General features: G+C 45.0%; 1 protein-coding gene across 1 annotated transcript; it reads right to left on the reverse strand.

Annotated features, from left to right (window-relative positions):
• Positions 1-6,756: 6,756 nt before the first annotated feature.
• On the reverse strand, positions 6,757-8,162 carry LOC115902814 (acetyl-coenzyme A synthetase 2-like, mitochondrial). Its single transcript, XM_030946632.1, has 2 exons — positions 7,937-8,162; positions 6,757-7,003 (listed from the first exon to the last, which is right to left on the reverse strand). Exons 1-2 carry the CDS (start codon positions 8,160-8,162, stop codon positions 6,777-6,779), a joined length of 453 nt encoding a protein of 150 aa, XP_030802492.1. The 3' UTR covers positions 6,757-6,776.
• Positions 8,163-19,746: the final 11,584 nt, after the last annotated feature.

A 19,746-nucleotide genomic window follows, 5' to 3' on the forward strand; every position in this document is an offset into this window, starting at 1 on the left:
CCTCCCCTTGTCTTGTCACTAAATGCCCTTGTAAAAGTCCATCTCTGTTGGTCTTGTAGTCCCCTTTCAGGTGTTGGAAGGCTTAAATGCACATCAACTTATCCCTTCAGTAAATAAAATGATATGCAAGCACGCAGATCCTGATGGAAATAAAAGGAGTAATAAATAATGAGAGAGAAGTGTGAAGGAGTAAACAGAGAAACCAGAGGAAATGGCCAAAGAATAGTTCTGCTGGAATTGTCTGACCCTGATCAGTATAGAGATCAGAGGGGCGAATAAGGAAAATTACAATTTTGCCCTGTTTGCAATGGGTGTGGGAAGTTTGTCCTTTCGGACTGTAAGCGTTTTTGTTTCAAATTAAAAATTAAAAGAAGAAAAAAAGGCATGCTAGTAAGCAGGATAATCCAGTAGATAGATGAAATTGCTTCTTCAGTCAGAAGAAAACCACTCCTGCCTCTGTTCCCATTGCTTCATCAAGCAGCAGCCAAGTGAAATTAAGATTCTGGCAGCTCTGTAGCACTTGCTCATCGTCTGTGGGGGCAGAGACACGAGCTGGAGTCACGGCAATTTCCCTCTGCTGCTGTTGTCATTTCAGGAAGAACCTCAGGCACAGACACAGGGAAATTCACACTCCTCTTTGCTCCATGCCACCCAAGATGATTCTGTATACAGAAGGAATGAAGAGTAAGATGGCAATGAAGGAGAGACGAGGTACAAACACATGAACTACCCCAGTATAAATCACTGGATAAAATGGAATCTTCTGCAGATCCCAGATCTTAAGTTGGCCGTCACATTCTTTTCCCCAAAGTCCCTGCACAACATCAGTGACATCATTGTATCCATAATTCTTATTTTGAACACTGCACACAGAACTAAATTACATGGAAAATTCTTCAGAGCCCCCAGAGAGCTGCCTATTTATTTTTTACCTTTGCCACGGCAAAGTCAGTCTGGGAAAATTGATAAATTCTGTGTTTGGCTGTGTTCTTCACCAGCCAAGAGCTCTTCACTATCAGAGCTCTTTCCAGCAGGTTTCCCTCAAAGGCTGTGTCCACCTTTGGTCTTTGTGCTGAACTCTTGAGTTCCTTTTCACTGGACACTTGAACCAACCGAAAGATTTTTTTAATGGGAATCTTTCTGATGGATTGAATCCTTCACACATGTGAAGGATGCTGCTTTGTTAAGTTTAACATTAGGGGAAGGAATAATTGTGGCTGCACTCAGATTTTCCACAACTGACAACGATTTTACTCCCCTGTACTTTTACGTGGAGCAAAAGTATCTGACACAAATTTGGGACAATAATAAAAATATTTATCTGTTCTAAACATTTTACAACTTCAAAGGTAAAGTGTTGACAGTCTGAACTGTGCTGCTCTTCACCTCCCCGGCAGCTGTCAGTGCAGCTGAGCCATAGATCTGTGCAGGAGATAGGGAAATTGTTCTTAGGCTCCTTCTTCTAGGGGCTGAAGGGATGGGAACTGGTTTTACAAGCCCCGTTGCCCTTTATCAGCAGCTTTAGAAGCAAAACTTGCAGCTTTTTGTATCTCAAAAGTGCTGCTCTGCTGTTTGAAGGGCTCACAGGTGCCTACTCTGGACTAAAATTTAGAGACAAACAAGTTCCTTGCTTCTTTCCACATTCTCATTAAATCCCCCCTTTTTGCTCTCACCCTGACGGACAAATGCAAAGAGGTGTAGGTCTTGTGCAACCTAGGAAAGGGTTTTATGAAAAAAAATCATGTGCTGCAACCTTCATGGAAGCACAAGAACATGGGGATGTAAAACCCAGCTGTCTTTCTCAGAATGCACATCCTGCCTGCCTCCTTTGTAGCATAAGGCAAAAATCTATCTCAGCTCAGTGTTCCTCTTCTGTAGCCTGAAGTGGGTGATAGGAAGACAAATTGTTTTGGTCTCTCCATCCATGAGTGTTACTTCCATGCTGCTTTCAGTCAGAATGCCTTTTCACATGTTTTTTCCTAGCTGCATCACATGAGAAGCATCTGACCTGGGAGCAAGTTAACAGGCTCTTTGAGCAAAGCCTTGTTCTGTATGTTATGGACATCAAAAATATTTTTTTTTTTTTTTTTTTTTTTTTTCAACAGATCTGTGCAGTCATTTCCTTAAAGGATCTTTCCCAGATAATGCAGATTTGTGCTCATTGCCAGGGAAATCACATGCCCAGCTGCATCACAGCTTCATGACTTGGGAGGTTGTTCTGAAGTACACGGGGACATTCTCTGGGATTGCCCCAATGTGTTCCATTTTGGTACTGAGATGTTTATGGTAGGGAAATCTCAGGGAGGTTTTGTCATAAACTGTTGCAGTCCTTCAAATATATCCAAGGAATTGTGACTGTTTTATTTCAGGAGTTGTAAATAATACCCGGAAACAGGACTACTGACACAAATCCAAACAGAGATGACACCATCTGTCAAAATAACATTAAAACCTCCTGTGCTTGCACAGAAGATATGAATAGGGTCAGGCCCAGCACACTGGAGTTTTGTTCTGGAACAGACAGTACTTTCCAGGAGTCTTGCTCAGTTTATTCCACTCCCCAGATCTGCAGTCCCTCAAGGCAAGGTCATTGCTGAGGACCAAAGCTAACATTTTTCTGGTAACTGAAGGAGATCTCATTCATGAGAGGGCTTAGCAAGCAGCCAGGGCTCATGACTGAGCGCCACCTGTGGGCAGGAATCGTGTATTGGCATCACTCTCCCGTGTGGGTTTTAAAGAGTGTTCCCACACTGGTGTATCCCTGATGCCTGCGATGTGAGCAGACAGTTCAGAGTGTGGTGTGTCCTTCTGTCTGAAGCAGAGCTAGGCACAGAGCCAAAGTGCCCTAGACTGTAGGCTGCCTGTAGGGCTGAGCCTTGGAAGCTCAGCTTTGTGCTAAGGGGAGAGCATAAGATGTGTCAGGAACGTTCAGTCAGTACAAATCCCCCGTGGTGTTGCGCAGACCTGAGATCACCTCGTGCTCCATTCCTTCCAGGTCTACAGCACCACAGGAGCTGCGTAGATGGCTTCTTTCTGAAGGGCGTTGAGCTAAATATGAGATTCTCTCAAAACAGACAGGGACAAAGTGTTGGGAAGGGAACAGGAGTTAAATCTGGTGGTGTGCAGTCACAAAGCAGCCAGAGGTGCGCCCAAGTCAATGGAATGCCACCAAAATCTGGCTTTTAGGCACAGGTGCCATCCAGCAGGAGCCCAGTGGGAGTGCCCTGTGCCTGCCTGGGAGCAGAGCTCCTGCTGCCTCGGCATCCTCTGGGCCACGGTTCTTCTCAGACAGCTTCTCCTGCCTCTTTATGTACAAGCTCTGTACAGCTCTGTCGTAAAACTGCCGTAAAGCGCAGCTGCCATAAAGCGCGACTGTCGTAAAACTGCCATAAAGTGCGACTGTCGTAAAAGGTGCCGTAAAAGCATAACTGCCGTAAACCGTTACTGTCGTAAAGTGTCGTAAAAAGTGCCGTAAAGCACGACTGTCGTAAAAGCGGCCGTAAAGCGCGACTGTCGTAAAACTGCCGCAAAGAGCAAGTGTCGTAGAACTGCCGTAAAGCGCGACTGTCGTAAAGGGTGCCATAAAGCGCGACTGTCGTAAAAACCGGCCGTAACGCATGACTGTCGTAAAAGCGGTCGTAAATCGCAACTGTCGTAAAAGTGCTGTAAAGCGCGACTGTCGTAAAAGTGTCGTAAAGCGCAACTGCCGTGAAGCCAGTGGTAAAGCGTGACTGTCGTAAAAGGTGCCGTAAAGCTCTGGTTGAGGACACTGCTGCTGCAATATCGAGGTTGGTAACACGCTGGTGTGATAATGGGACAAACTCACTCTGCCCACGACAGAGATCTCTATAAGCAACTCAAGCATTCGTTAAGCTCCATGCCAAGTCAGTTACCGAAACAGGAGTTAAAAAACCTCTTCGAATGGACTTCAATTAATTTCCCAAATGCTGACCAGAGACTTTTGGGACACAGTTGGGATTAAGCTCTTTAATAATAAAAATAAACCACCTCACTGTGGGTGCTGATAGTACCTAAAACTAAGTCTTTAGAGGAGCAGTTCAATGTGTTTCCAAAAATCAAGGTCTTCTAGACTCAGCTTTGTGTCCATTATGGAATCATTTCAGTCTTTTAGCAATGTGCATTCCTCTTCCTCTCTGGTTAAACCTGGAAAAAGGTTTTCCCCCTCCTCCCAGCAGCAGGTTTATTTTCAATGTGGGTAAATAGGCACCCCTGAGCAATGGCCTCAGGGACTCCCTGCCCCTGCTGGCCTCTCCTTGTGCATTTCAGCCCAGCCAGAGAGCCCTGCTGCACCTAAATCGCTTCCTCCGACACGTACAAAACCAAAGTGACTGAACTGATGGAAACCAAACAGAAATGGGCACAGCTCAGACCTGCAGCTCATCCCCACACAACCTCGGACCTTGTGGTTAATGGGGCAGGGAGGCCATGAGCTGTGTCCAGGGCACACTTGAGGGCCTTTCAGAAACGCTGGAGCAGTTTTTGTGGCTGGGCACTGCCTGGGCAGGGGTGTCAGAGCATCCCCACTGCCTCCCTCCCTCCCTGCCCACCCACCAGGACGTGCCACACCGTCTCACTTGACCCTATGTCAAGTAATTCTACTTCTTAAATACATTATTAATGTCATTAACTGTGTTGTTTGGGAGATTTATGGTTTTTTAAACCCCACCTAAACCCAAGAGGGGCTTAGAGAGAAGATAATCACTGCTGGGACAGAAAGACAAATAGGCCAGAGGAGATCATTCTGATGCTCCTGTCTGATCTCTTGCCACCTCCCAGCAAGGTCTGAACAGTCTGCAGTGAATATAGTCTGATCTTACACTCCTAAGAACACCTGACCCTAAAATGCCAGGTCTTTGACAAAGGGTCACCTCCTGTGGGGTGGATGTCCCAGGAATGGAAGTATGGAAGTCAATACCAGACAAAGAGGCTCTACATATTGATATTAAAAAAAAAAAAAGGTAGGATTTAAAGACCAATATTCAATATGCATCAAATTCATAGATTCAAGTTATTTTAAGAAGTTAAGATAAGAAGTTTTATTTTAAGAAGTTAATCCCAGCTCCCAGCCACCACTGAATGGCCAGAAGAAGGCAAGAACACCAGGGACCAAGGTCAGACTTCTCTGAGCAACATCTTCCAGAGCCTCACCACCCTCACAGTGAAGAATTTCTCCCTAATATCCAATTTCAAACGTTCCTTTGTCAGTTTCAAGTCATTCCTCCTTGTCCTACAACTGCATGTGCCTGTAAAAAGTCCCTCTCCAGCTCTTCCGTACCCCTTTAGGTGCTGGAAGGTGTTCCAAGTTAGAACAGGGGTTCTGCTCCCTGGTTCCTTCTCTTCTCCAGGCTGAGCAGCTCCAGCTCCCTCACGTAGCCCTGCGCAACTGGCGTAGCCCTGCGCAAACGGCGTAGCCAGCGGCGTAGCCCTGCGCAAAGGCCCTAGCCAGCGGCGTAGCCCTGCGCAAACGGCGTAGCCCTGCGCAAGCACCCTAGCCAGCGGCGTAGCCCTGCGCAAACGGCGTAGCCAGCGGCGTAGATCTGCGCAAGCGCCCTAGCGAGCGGCGTAGCCCTGCGCAAACGGCGTAGCGCTGCGCAAACGGCGTAGCCCTGCGCCAAACGGCGCAGCCAGCGCCGCAGCCAGCGGCGTAGCCCTGCGCAAGCGCCCTAGCCAGCGGCGTAGCCCTGCGCCAACGGCGCAGCCAGTGCCGCACCCAGCGGCGTAGCCCTGGGCAAGCCCCCTAGCTAGCGGCGTAGCCCTGCGCAAACGGCGTAGCCAGCGGCGTAGTGCTGCGCAAATGGCGTAGCCCTGCGCCGTATCCCTGCGCAAGCGCCCCAGCCAGCGGCGTAGCCCTGCGCAAGCGCCCCAGCCAGCGGCGTAGCCCTGCGCAAACGGCGTAGCCAGCGGCGTAGTCCTGCGCAAACGGCGTAGCCCTGCGCATGCGCCCTAGCCAGCGGCGTACCCAGCGCCGTAGCCCTGCGCAAGCGCCGTGAGACGCGTGAAATAAGAAAAAACCGTAAAGAAACCCTAAAGAAATTTATAAAAGAAAAGAAAAGAAAAAAAAAAATTAAATAAAAACACCAGCAAAGACATGTGACCCATCCAGCAACCTCAGCTGTCCCTCCCTCCCAAGGGCCTGGGGGAAGGAGCAGCAAGGAGCCCACACAGCAGCAGTGGGGCAGGGAGAGCAGGACAGCCAAAGCTCTCAGTCCTCACGGTGCCAGCTGAGCCAATTGTTACTTTTTTTGGACATCTTATCTGCCTACTCTGCCAAGGAAATGGTCCAGCAACAGGCAAGCTGCCATCAACCCTGCTTGCTCTGCACCTGAATCCATCTGAGTCATTCCCTGAGCTGCCCCAGGAGGAGCTCCAAAGCCGAACCTCACCTGTGCTGTCATCTCATTGCAGGAGTTCCACACTGCTGTCTCCTTATCACAACAGTTTCGCACTTTCCTGGTGTTTGTCGTGGGCATCTCCTCAGAGCACTGACTCTTTCTTCTTCACAAAGCAGCCAAGTGACCCCAGGTCCCTCCTCACCCAGCCACCCCACTCTTTTAGAGCACTTTTCTTCTCATTCCTTACAGCTGTGGCCTGGTAAAGTCAGGCCTGTTCCCTGCTGAGATAAACCAGACATAGATTGAGCTGCTTGGACTCACAATCCTAGCAGACTGTAAATACAGGCAGTCCATTTGAGGATGAAGATCCAGATGCTGTAAGGAGCAGAACTCAGGTCCCAGAAGCACTTATGGAGAGAAAGATTATCCTGGCCAGCACTCAGACCTAAAAGGAGTTATCCAACAAGAACATACCTCTTCAAGGGGAATATCTCGGTCGCCCATGTGGACTTTGTTATCTGTCCTCTGAGCCACAAACACATGTTTGATGCTTGGACAGTTCTTCACAGCTTCATCCACAGTTGCCTTCAGCTCTATGGTTCGGCCTCCCCTGACTCCCTGGTTGTATGTGATAACTGCTTTGCATCCAGCTAAAAAGAGAAGGGGTTAGCAGACATGCCAGCCTGTCCTCCAGGCTGTATGCACACCCAACTTGCAATGCTTTGGGGGTGGTGTATAGGACAGCACGTGTGACAAACACTCAGAACTGCTGTCAGTCACAACCAGTCAGTGTCACTGATGAAAGCACTTTAAAACCTGAGACACACAGAGATTTCCCAACATCCAGCCTCAGTGCAGTTTAAACCATCCATCCCTGCCTTGCAAAGCTGGCGTGCAGAACAGCTTCTTCCCAGCTCCCTGGGTGAGGGATAACTAAAACATGCACTTGCTCTCTGCAGATCAACTCCACTGGAAAGAAGAAAAGAACATGACAATTTCTGTAAAGCCCATTCCCTCACACTAGCCACGAAGAAACTGATGTGACTGCTAGGATGTGAGCCACTGGCTATTTCCCTCCTCTGTTGCTATTTTTAGCATCACTTTTTACCTCATCACAATCTACAAGTACTTTGGGGCTGAGAACAGCTCAGTCTGCTGGTAGAAGGGCTCACAGAGCAGGGGCAGGCTGCCAACACTTCCAGCACTGTACATAAATCACAGGATCCCAGTTGAGAATGCAGAATTAGTTCTGTCCAAGAGTATCAAAGAAACACTGCAATTATACTGCAAAACAACAAATCAGGCCCTATCCCTAAGCTCTGGTTCTCCTGCCAGTTTCACTGCTGTCAAGCAATAACCCAGAGTACACTGAATGTTAAGAGTTTATTAAGTATTCTAAGGCCAGAGGACACTGCACGTGTCGCTCAGGACAAGGCTCCTCACTGCACTCTGCAGGGGAGGGTGAACTGCCCTGCCAGGCGAGAATGAACCAAGGAAACTCCTTCTGCCAAGAAAGCACAGGGCTGGGACGTGCCTTGGAGCACTGAGACAGAGTGTTTGTTGCCCAGGCTGCATCTACTCACAGTCCATGATTCTCCCAGCCAAGGACTCGGCGCTGAATCCAGCGAAGACCACGGTGTGAACAGCACCGATCCTGGCACAGGCCAGCATGGCAGCCACTGACAGGGGGGACACAGACATATAGATGGCCACCCTGTCCCCTTTCTGGATCCCGTATTTCTTCAGGGTGTTGGCAAGGCGGCAAGTCAGATCCTGAAGTTCCCTGTGGCACAGAAGGAACGCTGTCATGCGGCTGCACAGCCTGATTGACACGGGGCGAGCAAGGAAAAGAGGAACTGGGGCAGAGTGAGGCTTCGTGGTCACCTCTGCACCTCATCTCAGCAGCACAGGGCATCTTAAAGAAGGGTGGCCTGGGGCAGGCTGGTGGCCAGGCTGCTCCTGCCACTGTGGAGAGGAGAAGAAAGGGCAGAGTGGTGTTTGCTGCAGAAGGACAGGAGAGAGAGCTGCAGGCACTGTGCAGAGCTGCCGGGCTGTAATGTGGCCACAGCAGGCAGCAAGCCAGGTGCTGTCACGCTGCCTCCATGTGAAAAATGCATGCATTTTATGATTGGCTTTTCACAAATATTAAAATTAATATTATATGTGTTGTGTTAGAAAGTAATGCTGTATTAATTCTCTTAAGTACTGTGTTAAATAGAGTTTTAGGTTATAAAAAATGTTAAAATAGAAACTATGCTATGTAGGATACTTTTTTTAAAGAAAGGACTTGCAGCGAGATAGCAGCCACAGGACACCTAAATCTTTCAGAGAAAAAGAATTTATTGCCCTCTTAGCAGAAGAAATGAACTTCTTCCCGCCTCGAAGGCGCTGTCAGGATTCAGAGGAAGAAGTTGAAGATGACCAGACAGAATCCTGTGTTTGAATGGAATTTATGCATCATGTATGAGATGTATGAATATGCAACAGGCTGTTGCTTTTAAGGGTTAATCCTCTGTTAACGTGGGTCCATTTTCGGGCTCATGCTGCCCAGAAAAAGGTATCCGGACGTCTGTAACTCTTTGTTTCTATTGTCTCGTATTGTTCTAATTCTGTTTTGTCCAAATTATTATTACTCTAATTGTATTACTATTTTTATAACCATTTTATCACTATTAAACTTTTAATTTTTTTTTAAAAAGTGATTGGCGTTTTTCACACTCATGTCGTCCCCCCCCGAAGTGAGTGGGACACGAGTGAGGAATGTGAGTTACACACTCACACTCAAATAAATCCTTCCCTGTTTCCCTGGAAGGAACCTGTCGCTGTCCCCGCTAGGGGCCAGAGCTCTGCCGCGCACATCCATCCCTCCCCTCGGCAGTGCCATGAGCTCCAGCCCCGGCACTCTCCGGGATAATGAGCCTTTCAGGGAATTTTGAGTGTAATAAAATACATTCTCTGCTCATGTAGCCCTCCGTGGAGAATGTATCTGTGCTGCGAAACTCCTGACGCTACAGGAAGGATGGATTTGAAGCCGCGTTATTTGCTGGATTCCCCCTCGCTCGTCAGGACTCTGAGCCCAGCTTGCTCCTGCTGGCACAGCTCTATCAGGACCAGTGTTCCCACTGCACAGCTGTGGCAGCAATGGCAAGAAAACGGAGAAAATGCGGGCAGAATTTTCATTTCTAACTCCCCTAAGGGGAAAGTGTGGTATTTTGATTTTTGTTTATAAAAGGTGCAAGGTTTAGTTGCTTTCTGTTTCTGTGCTTCACTCATTACTCGTACTAAGCAGCAGTTTTCCAGAGTCCATTGTCATAGCTGTGCAAGGTTTTTCTGCACAGAAGCACTTAGAATAGTTTATCTTAGTAACTTTTAAAGTAAATTAAATGAGTTTGTTTTAAACTCCTTACCCTTCAGCAGGAGTGGCAATTCCTAAAATAGCTTTTACTGGCACTTAGTTTATTTAACTTTACATTAGCACCATTTAATCAAGCCCTAAATTAGGTTTTGAATGGGCCTTGTTAAACTGGATCAAGCTGGTTTGATTCTCAATTATTCAGTAACTGAAGAGGTTATAACATATTAAGATAAATTAAATAAGAGAGTTTATACAGGGATTTTCTACTGATCAAATGAAGCAGGTTAAAGGCAAATCTACAGCTAAACCACAGTTAAACTGTGGCTTTTCAAAACCTTGAGGCATTTTTTTTCCTTCTTGTACGATGAAACTGTAAATTGAAGAAAAAAGTATTTGTTTTATATATCAAAGGCATTCAAGCATAGATCTCAAATTAAGGAAATAACAGTAACTAGTACCTCCTCATCTTTATAACTTCCCTCCTCTTTTCTACATCTGACAAGCATCAATTTGCTTAAAGAAGAACTTCAGAAGTGAATTATTTTCAAATTCTGCACGGTATTGTACTTTGCTGATGAATAATACTTCTCACCTGTAACTTTTTGTGAGCACAGTTAAGCACACCTTTATTGCCATTCCACTGCCATATTTCATCCAAATCACCTTGGTGTTCCCATACATCTCACAGATGTTTCCACATAACAATAATGCCTGTTTCCAGGGCAACAAAACTTTGCAGGCAGTATGGGAGGCACTCATCCTTGCTCAAAAACTGTCTTCATGAAACACAGTCATGCTGCAGCTTTCACAAACAGCCAGAGCTGATTGTTGGGGTGGGATAAACTCTTTTATCTGCTCCTGTCTGTGTTTGTCTCCTAAAGCTTGTGTAGAGCCTGGAGATCATTATATGTATGTATATGTACAGCTGCTGTTTAACAGCTCACAGAATTACGTAGAATAGTCAAGGAGAGATAAATGAAAGAACATCACAGAGATCTGACATTGTCAAGGTGAAGTTAGCCTGTCCAAAACTCATTATTGAATAGATACTTACAGAGGAGAGGACATTGCAAATAAATAAAAAATAACAAAGATTCATTTGAATGCAAGCTACAGGTTTTCCAAAATGTCTGTGGTATCTGGGGAGGTGTACTGGTTTTGTCCTAAAGCCATATGAGGACCTGGATACTTGCACAAATAGAAACAGTGTGGGCCTAATATATGGGAGCTGGGAAAACAGCAGAAAAGAGAATGCACTGAGGTTGAGGCAAAGTGAGCGCCTGAGCAAGGGGAGGTGTGGCACCAGAATTTGGATTGGTGCTCACTGATGCAGTCTGAATTCCCTGACATTTCCAACTGCAAAGTAGCCCTGAGAAAATCTAGACTTGCGTCAAGCAGTCAGCTTGGTTTCCTCTTAGTTCAGTCAGGAGCTTTTCCGTGCTGGAAATCCTTGCTAAAAGAATGCCACCAGTCTGTGGCCACGTTGCCTGACAGTCACCAAGCAGCTCAACTCCAGCGTCTGTGCTGTCACTGAAGGCAGTGTCAAACTCAGCAAGACAGAGGGTGGGTGTAGTGCTGTCAGGGGAGCTGCAATACCCCTATCCAAAAGGAAAAAATTACACTTCTTCGTGGCATGTAGGGAAGATGCAGTTTCCTCATTTACCCTATGAAGTCAGATGAGTTTACTCATACAAATGTCAGGAAAAAGCAAATGCAACTCCGTAGATACCTCCATGTTATTTGTGGACAGCTTGTATTACAATGTGAATACAAAAGCTGTGGTAAGTAGCATCCAAACCAGATATATTATTTAAAAAGAAGATTCCTTCACTATATTAGAAAAGGAAATGAATTGTGGTAACTTTCTGCATGAGCTACAGTAGCATTTAAGAGACCAACGTGTCCCATGCACTGATCTCAACTGCTGAATCTGAGACTCCTTGGACCTTGATTTGATATGTGCTGAGCAGACAATAGTCCACACTGGTGCAAGTCATGAGGTTCATGAAGGTCATGGCTTTCATTAAGGAAACAAGACTGGTTTCCTTTTGGACAGGCAGAAATCAAGCCACAGAAAACCAGTTTTTAAAATGTTGGTCTTGACCCTCCCCTTGCATGGAAGAGAGGAGAATCCCCCCAGTGAGAAGTGCCTCGAGGGAGCCTCTCCAGGCACGGAGGGAAGGGGCAGCAAGGCGCTGTGCTGTGCATGGAGCTGAGCAATGCCCACTGTACTGCACACAATGCCAATGCTTAGATCATTTCTCACCCACCTCTGCTTTCCTCCCTCATCTGCATTTCTGTCTCCTGTGTCTTTCTCAGAGCTTTTCACACCCCTGTTTATTGCAACATGTACACAGGAGGTTCCATAACAACTTCACGTTCATTTACTTTTTCTGCCCAGCGCAGCTATATTAGAAACCCGTTAAAACACTTCACCTCTCAAAGTAATTTCTTGTCTCAGGCAGCCACTGTGACACTTCTTATAAACTCAACACCTACTCTGCTTATTCAGGGAAGATTCCTTGTGAGTGCTGAATCAAGTCTAGCCCTCAGATCCCAAGCTGCAGTTAAAACAGCCAGCGCCACAGCAGAGGCACTGGGTAGGTGATGGCAGAGGAGAGCTCCCAGACCTTGAAAAGATGAATTATTCCTGCTGTAGAGGCTCTGTCTGAACACAGAACCTCTGTTTGACTCTAACCCCAGTGCTGAGCTAATATGTCTAATGACTTCTGAAGAACTGCCTTGTGCACACTGAGGGAATTGGCCCTTCTGAGAGCCTTGAACCACCAGAACGAGAGTACCTTCACTGTAGAAAGGAAGTGTAAGCTGGAAATTTGAGCAGCAAGGAAAGAACAGCTTCTGGCTTGGGCCCTGATTTAGAATACTCATAGTCCAGGCTGGCTTCCCAATTCCTACACAGACTTACTAAATATTCATGGAGATAAGAACCTTTCTGACACCTGACTTGGAGAGTAAACTCTTGGGCAGAGAGATTCCTGCATGTTATAGACACGTTCTTTTCACTTATGTTTATGAGGTTCTGACTCATAGGCTAATTTGAATAAATTTTGAGTTGGGTAGCTGAGCCAAATAAATCAGTTGGGCTGAAATTGGTTTGAACTGATCCATTGTAGAGATATATGGGTTGTATTTGCATTCACAAGAAAAACTGTAGAAAGTTGCTCTGGTTTGTGGAACATACTTTACTCAACCCAAAATGAAATCCTTCCCTCTTACAGTGAAAAAAAGAAAAGTTAAATAGTAGATTAACATTATGAAGTAGCTGGTGGTGGTGGCCACCTCTTCTGCAAACACAAGCCATCATGTAGGCAGTGTAAAACCCACATCTGAAAGGATGTGACCCACATCTCTCATTTCTCACAGAAGCATCTTCTCAAAGCTGTTTTACATCCACCAGATTTAGTCAAAGAGAGGAACTCTGTCTAATGTTGTAAAGTCAATACACTTCTGACATGCTGAAATAGTTCTTTTCTATGTTAACAACATAATTTTTGGTTCAGCCCACCTATACTGCAAAATTGGCGGACAGCTAATCACTCAAAACATGTGCCTCAGGTGTCAGCATCTCATATGACTGTTTGTGGTTTGTTTGAACTATTCAATTGATTTCTATAAATAGGATATACTCTCCCATTGAAACCTCTAAAGAGTGGAAACAGCAAGCAAATGATAGCAGCCTCCTGTGCACCTTTATAGAAGGACTTAGAGTGATGGGAGGCTTTTTGCTGTGAAATAGCTCTTGTGAAGTCTGAAACAAGCATAAGTTGACTCATGGAAGAAAAATTGAATCATAAAGAACAGCTACTCAAACATACACAGCAATGAACACAAACACCTCCATTAGTGTCTGCAAATGGCCAATTGACTCTAACCACTGTGTGAGCTGAACAATCCTCACTGCCAGACAGGGAAGAGCTAAAAAGAGAAAGAAAGAAAGAAAGAGAGAAGAGAGAAAGAGAGAAAGAAAGAGAGAAAGAGAGAAAGAAAGAGAGAAAGGAGAGAAAGAAAGAGAGAAAGAAAGAAAGAGAGAAAGAGAGAAAGAAAGAAAGAAAGAAAGAAAGAAAGAAAGAAAGAAAGAAAGAAAGAAAGAAAGAAAGAAAGAAAGAAAGAAAGAAAGAAAGAAAGAAAGAAAGAAAGAAAGAAAGAAAGAAAGAAAGAGAGAAAGAAAGAGAGAAAGAAAGAAAGAGAAAGAGAGAAAGAGAAAGAGAGAAAGAAAGAAAGAGAGAGAGAAAGAGAGAAAGAGAGAAAGAGAGAAAGAGAGAAAGAGAGAAAGAGAGAAAGAAAGAAAGAGAGAGAGAAAGAAAGAAAGAAAGAAAGAAAAGAAAGAAAGAAAGAAAGAGAGAAAGAAAGAAAGAAAGAGAGAAAGAAAGAAAGAAAGAAAGAAAGAAAGAAAGAAAGAAAGAAAGAAAGAAAGAAAGAAAGAAAGAAAGAAAGAAAGAAAGAAAGAAAGAAAGAAAGAAAGAAAGAAAGAAAAGAGAGAAAGAGAGAAAGAGAGAAAGAGAGAAAGAGAGAAAGAGAGAAAGAAAGAAGAGAAAGAGAGAAAGAGAGAAAGAGAGAAAGAGAGAAAGAAAGAAAGAAAGAAAGAAAGAAAGAAAGAAAGAAAGAAAGAAAGAAAGAAAGAAAGAAAGAAAGAAAGAAAGAAAGAAAGAAAGAAAGAAAGAAAGAAAGAAAGAAAGAAAGAAAGAAAGAAAGAAAGAAAGAAAGAAAGAAAGAAAGAGAAAGAGAGAGAGAGAAGAAAGAAAAGAAAGAATAGCAGATAGGACAGAGACTCAACAACACAGAAACTTTTAATTCTGCTGCCTTCAAAACTAAGACTTTTTCAAAAGTCTGCAGTCCAGTTTATTCCAGAAAACACATCAAACTTTTGCATATGGGTCATGGTGCAACATAGAATTCTAAACAAATACCTGCAGGGTTGCATTGCCCATCTCATTCCAGAAGCAATGCATCTTTCTTCATCTTTCCTAATGCTCTTCTGTGCTTCATCTTGTCATCCTAATCCAGGGTCCATCCTGCCAGATGCTGAGCTCAGCGTGGGGCTGGTGCTGCCAAGGGCTGAGTGCCCTTGAAGCCATTGTTCCCTTGAGTTTTGTCACAAGGTCTCTGTTTTCCTTGGGTTCCAAAGGTTCCTCATGGCCAGCAATGCTATGTGGGGATAAACAATAGTTTGAGCTGTTCTCCAGAAGGAGGGAGAGAAAGAGGAGGGACAGGAGAGAAGGAAAGGTGGGGAGAAAAGCAAGAAGAAGGGTTAAGGGGAACAAAGGGAGGGAAGGAGTGGAAAGGGAATTGCTTCCTGAGCAGCCCTTGTTCTGGCAAATCCCAGAGTCCCTGACTGATGCCATTGTGGAGCATTCAGCAGTCACTGAGCACTGACTGTGTCATTTCCAGTGTGCCATAAAAGCACATCCCCTCACCACAGGGACAGGAAGGACGGTGTGTGACTCCTGCAGGACAGCTGTGCAGCTTTGCCAGCTGCAGTGCTGTCATTACATCCCCACGGAATGCAGGATGGACAGGAAAACCCCAAACCTGTTCCTGGCACTCTCCCTTAGTGAGACCTGAGGGGAGGAAGGAGGGCTGACTCACCAGGAAATAGAAGTGATGTATGTTATGAGAATGGCCTTTGCTGCTGCTGCAGCTTCTGCACTGGCCACATGCTGCCCTTTTGCTGGGTTTTGCTGAGCATGCCACTTCTGCCTGGCACCTTTGGCTTCCTTCCCTGGGCTGGGACAAACCAGTTCATCTCCCTGAAAGCAGCCCCTTGGGGTACAGAGACTGCAGAGACAGGACAAGCCAGCAGGAAAAGAATCATTGTGGGGTGGTGAAGTATCAGATGGAGTTGGACACCAACCAGAGTCTGTCTGTGGAGTCATGGTGATGAGGGATCATTCTTCTCTGCAGAAGCTGTTCCTACCACAGGCTGCATGTCTGGACTTCTCCTCAGGCAGCTTCCCTCAAACCTAGGTCTGGTGAGAGCGCATCAGGTGCTGTTTTTTACACAACTTACAGGTTCATGGCAGGTGATGGCATCTCTCTTGAAATAGGGGTCGTTATAGAAGAGTACCAAAATAAAGCAGAGGAGAAAAGTTAGTTGTCATCATTTCCAAACCAAGAAAGACAAAGCTATGATAACTAAGAATTTGATTTCAAAAAAGACAAAGGTGGAGATTGAAAAGGCCTCATAGGGGCATTTTGAATCTAAAGTTGGGGCTGAATAAAATGTTACAACCCAGTTCTGTTAAGTCATAACCCTCCTTATGCTTCTGTCATTTGGGAGAAGTATAGAATTTTCCAAAGCATCAAAATTGATGTAGAAACCCAAATATTAGTTGTTTTCAGCCACTTCAATTTGGAATGAATTTGTAGGTACTAACATGATGCTACCATCTATCTAGTCAGCATTCAGCAGACGCCACAAGAAATATAAATTTTTGGTACAGTAAGATATGGATCAAGTACAAAAAAAGCACAATATCATGACACTATCTTTCCACTTCCTGGGCTTAAAGTAATCAGAACCTATTTTTTTTTCAGTATTTCTGCTGCTAAGAAATACTCTGTCAAGATTTTCTGAGAATATCCTAAGAAACAAAATCAGGACATTCCCTACCATCCTCATCTGCTACCTTTTAAAGGTTTGCTGTATATGTACCTGTATATGTATATATACCAGGCATCCAGAGAGTTCTTTCATGTGCAAAGGAACTGATTTACCTTGCCAAAAGTACAACCTGCTGCTGCTAGTGCTTGAGGTTCGTCACATGAGGCAGATACTGGAGAATCCCTTTCCATTTTGCTGAATCCATGAAGATTAGGTTGACAAATGAAATTTGCATGGACTCAGTTTCAAATATTTGCTGAAGTCTTTTTTTTTTTTTTTTGAAGAACCCTGCAGCAACCACTATGCAGTTTCCAGCATCACCCCACCGAATTGACTGGAACCAATTGCTTCCAACAAATTTCCAGAGTTTCTTCGGGAAGAAGAGGGATGAAAAGCTTTGACAAGAGTTCTCCTCAAAAAAATTGAGCTCACCTCTGCTCATGGCCCGGGGCTGATCTGGCAAAATTTGATCAGCTTTTTCTTCTAGCAGAGGTGCAAGAGAAGCAGCAGCAGCTTTTCTGCCGCGTACTGGAGGGACAAGAGAAGTTCAGACTGCTAACTCAACTGTCTTGTCTGGAACAGAAACTCGAGATGTTTCTGAGGAAGAAGGCTTCATTTTCAATGTGTTTTCTTGATTTGACTAAAATCTCCAGTTGTGGCCCTTTACCTGAGCAGCCAGGCTTTGTCCTGCAGGACAAGATGCAGAATGAAAAGCGGTGGTGCCAACTGCCTGGGGAGCCCAGCTGCTCATTCTCAAATGTCACCACAACAGCCGTGCTCAGATCACACCGTGGCCTCCGTCTCTTGGCAAAATGAAGCAGAGGCAGAAGAAGTTGCTAAATCACAGTGGTTGCTTTTCATTTATAAAGCTGCAGATGTTTTTGAGCCAAGGGTCAGGAAGTAAATAAAGCTGTGTTTGCATTTCATAACTCCTGAAAGGTCAGTGCTGCATCCAATTGCCCCTGGGAGTTGGTCTCCCAGGGGGAAGAGGGAAAGTGTTAGGAGTAGCAGTGCCCCAAACTTGAACCTTTTCATCTGGGCACCTTTCACCTATGCAGAAGTGTTTGTACACTTGTTGTTCTTGAGGTGAAGCTCCTGCTTCACTGGCCAGGCAGAGCTTTGAGCAGCAGGGCTGGGGCTGCAGTCACTGCCCCACTGCTGAGATTGTGGGGCTGCTTCTCCTCTAGGCATGGCTTCCCCTTCTTCATGTGACACCTTCTGGCCTCCTCTGTTCACCTGTGAGTTCTCCAGCTAAAAGAAATGCTAAAAGAAAACAGAAATATGTCTTCTCTGTCTCTCCGTTTCTTCTGCAGAATAACCCAGCTCTGTGGTTTCATTAGCACTGCTTCAGGTACTGAGCTGATGCTCTTAACTTTCAGCAGTGTCTCAGTGGCTGCTCCATAGCCATAAAAGGTGGCTTAGGTACATTTTCAAAATGAAATAGACACGAGCTACTCATTCCAGCCCTTTCTCAGGTTAGTTTTAATATGCTTTGTATTTGATATTTACCCTTCAGGAACCCAAACAGCAAAACCAATGATGCTCCACCGAGCTTTTAGATTCAACCCTCTCTGCAAGACTGCATGTCTTTCATTAAAGGAAGAATTTGATTCAATGCCTGTAGGAGTCAGTGATTCTCTTCCCTTCAGCATTTGGGTCTGACTCCATGAGTTTTATGAAACACTAACAGCAGTGTGAGGACAATGAATGTGAGCCCTGGAATATTATGGGCAGAGCTGATAGAAGCTGGGACTAATGGAAGTTTAGGTAGAGTGAGATTGGTCTCCTTGAGCTGCCTGAGCACCATGGAAAGCCTGCCCAGACAGACACACAGAGCACATTGTGTGTGCTTGGCAGAAAGATTTTTGAATGTAGAATCTGAAGAAGGAATGGAAATGAAAGCAAGTTTTGATATAGAAGAAAAGAATTGCTGAGCCAGTCTTACTGGCTAACCAAGGAGGCAAAGGATGTGTTGGTTAGAAGGGGTTTTTATGACTTAGAGCAAAGGATAAACCCACCTCAAACAAGATGTTTTTACCAAGCAGAAAGAGAGCACAGGCAAACAAGTCAGCAAATGTTGCAAGTAGAAAAAAGGTCTCAGAATTTTCCATTGCAAGAAAACTGAAAAACAACTTCTAGCTTAAACTGTAATGTACTAACTTTTAGTGATTGGAGAACAGTAACATGAATATGGTAATTATAGTGGTTATGACAGGCTATAGATAAAAGTTAAGGTATAGATTGGTTCTACTGTATTAAGGTGCTCAGCAAAGGAAAGTCTATAATGCATTGTAACCTAAACTCGGGGTCTCCAGGCCTGCCTGCAGCTGGAGCTGACAGCTGTAGGCACAGCTCTGTCACCCACCTCCCTGGGCTGCTGTAACCTCTTGGATGGAATAAACTGCATTTTGGAGAGCCCCTGGAGTCCTGCATCCCTCATTCAGGTCCTACAGGAGAGGATATGATGGACAACAAAGGCTCTCCATGCAGGCTGAGAAACTGGCAGGGCCAAGCTGAGCTGAGGCAGCTGCAGATGAATTACCACAGCAAGAGCTCAGACAGTGACTGTGTCAAAGAACAGGACAAGTACAAATAACCTGCCCGGTGTGTGGGCTTCACTGAAGTTCATCATGCAAACATAACCATGAGAAAACAGGAATGAGGAAAAAGGCTTTAGCTATTTTTAGCTATTTGCCTCTGTCCTTCTCTCTAAATACAAGAGCCAAGGCCATCCATGCAGTGCTGAGAGCCCAGGGTGGCCCTGGCTTGGCCCTTGTTGCTTTCTCTGCTGCTGCTTCCCTGCACTGTGCTGGACATCACTGTCACTGCTGTTGCCCTCTGTTTTCTGACTTGCCAAAATGCTCACTGCCAAATGCCCAGAGCTCTTCCATCTGCAGGGAGTTACCTGTCCATTCATCCTGTTTACACTGCATCAGATGTTAAAAGAGAGGCTGGTCCAGTGTGCTTAACTTAAATGTGGATGGAAAAAATTATGTCTACCCAGTGGAAACTGATTTGAATTCAGCAGATTATTTAGCACCTTGTATGTAAATCCTTGCTTTCGATCTTTGAATAGTGCAAGTGAAAATAGGAAATGTGGAAAACATTACTTCCTCAGAAACAGAAGGGATTTTGAACTGAGTTCTGGAAGAGAGAACTTGATAAGTTTCTGTCCCAGAGACAGATGAATTTCTAATTTAGGTGTACAGTATAAGACCTGATCTGTAGCCTGATTCAAATCAGCAGGTATTTTTCTTCTGGACACAACAGAGTAATATATGCAGACTATAATTTGTATTTCCAGTTACAATTGTTAGCCTTTTGGGGATTTTTAATGGATTATCTAAGTGACAGAGCCAAAACTTATTTCAGGTGGGATGTAATCCCTTCTATGTGAGTCTTCCCAGGGACTGATC

The sequence above is a fragment of the Camarhynchus parvulus genome, chromosome 3, assembly GCF_901933205.1.
Source record: "Camarhynchus parvulus chromosome 3, STF_HiC, whole genome shotgun sequence".
NCBI classification, from domain to species: Eukaryota; Metazoa; Chordata; class Aves; order Passeriformes; family Thraupidae; genus Camarhynchus; species Camarhynchus parvulus.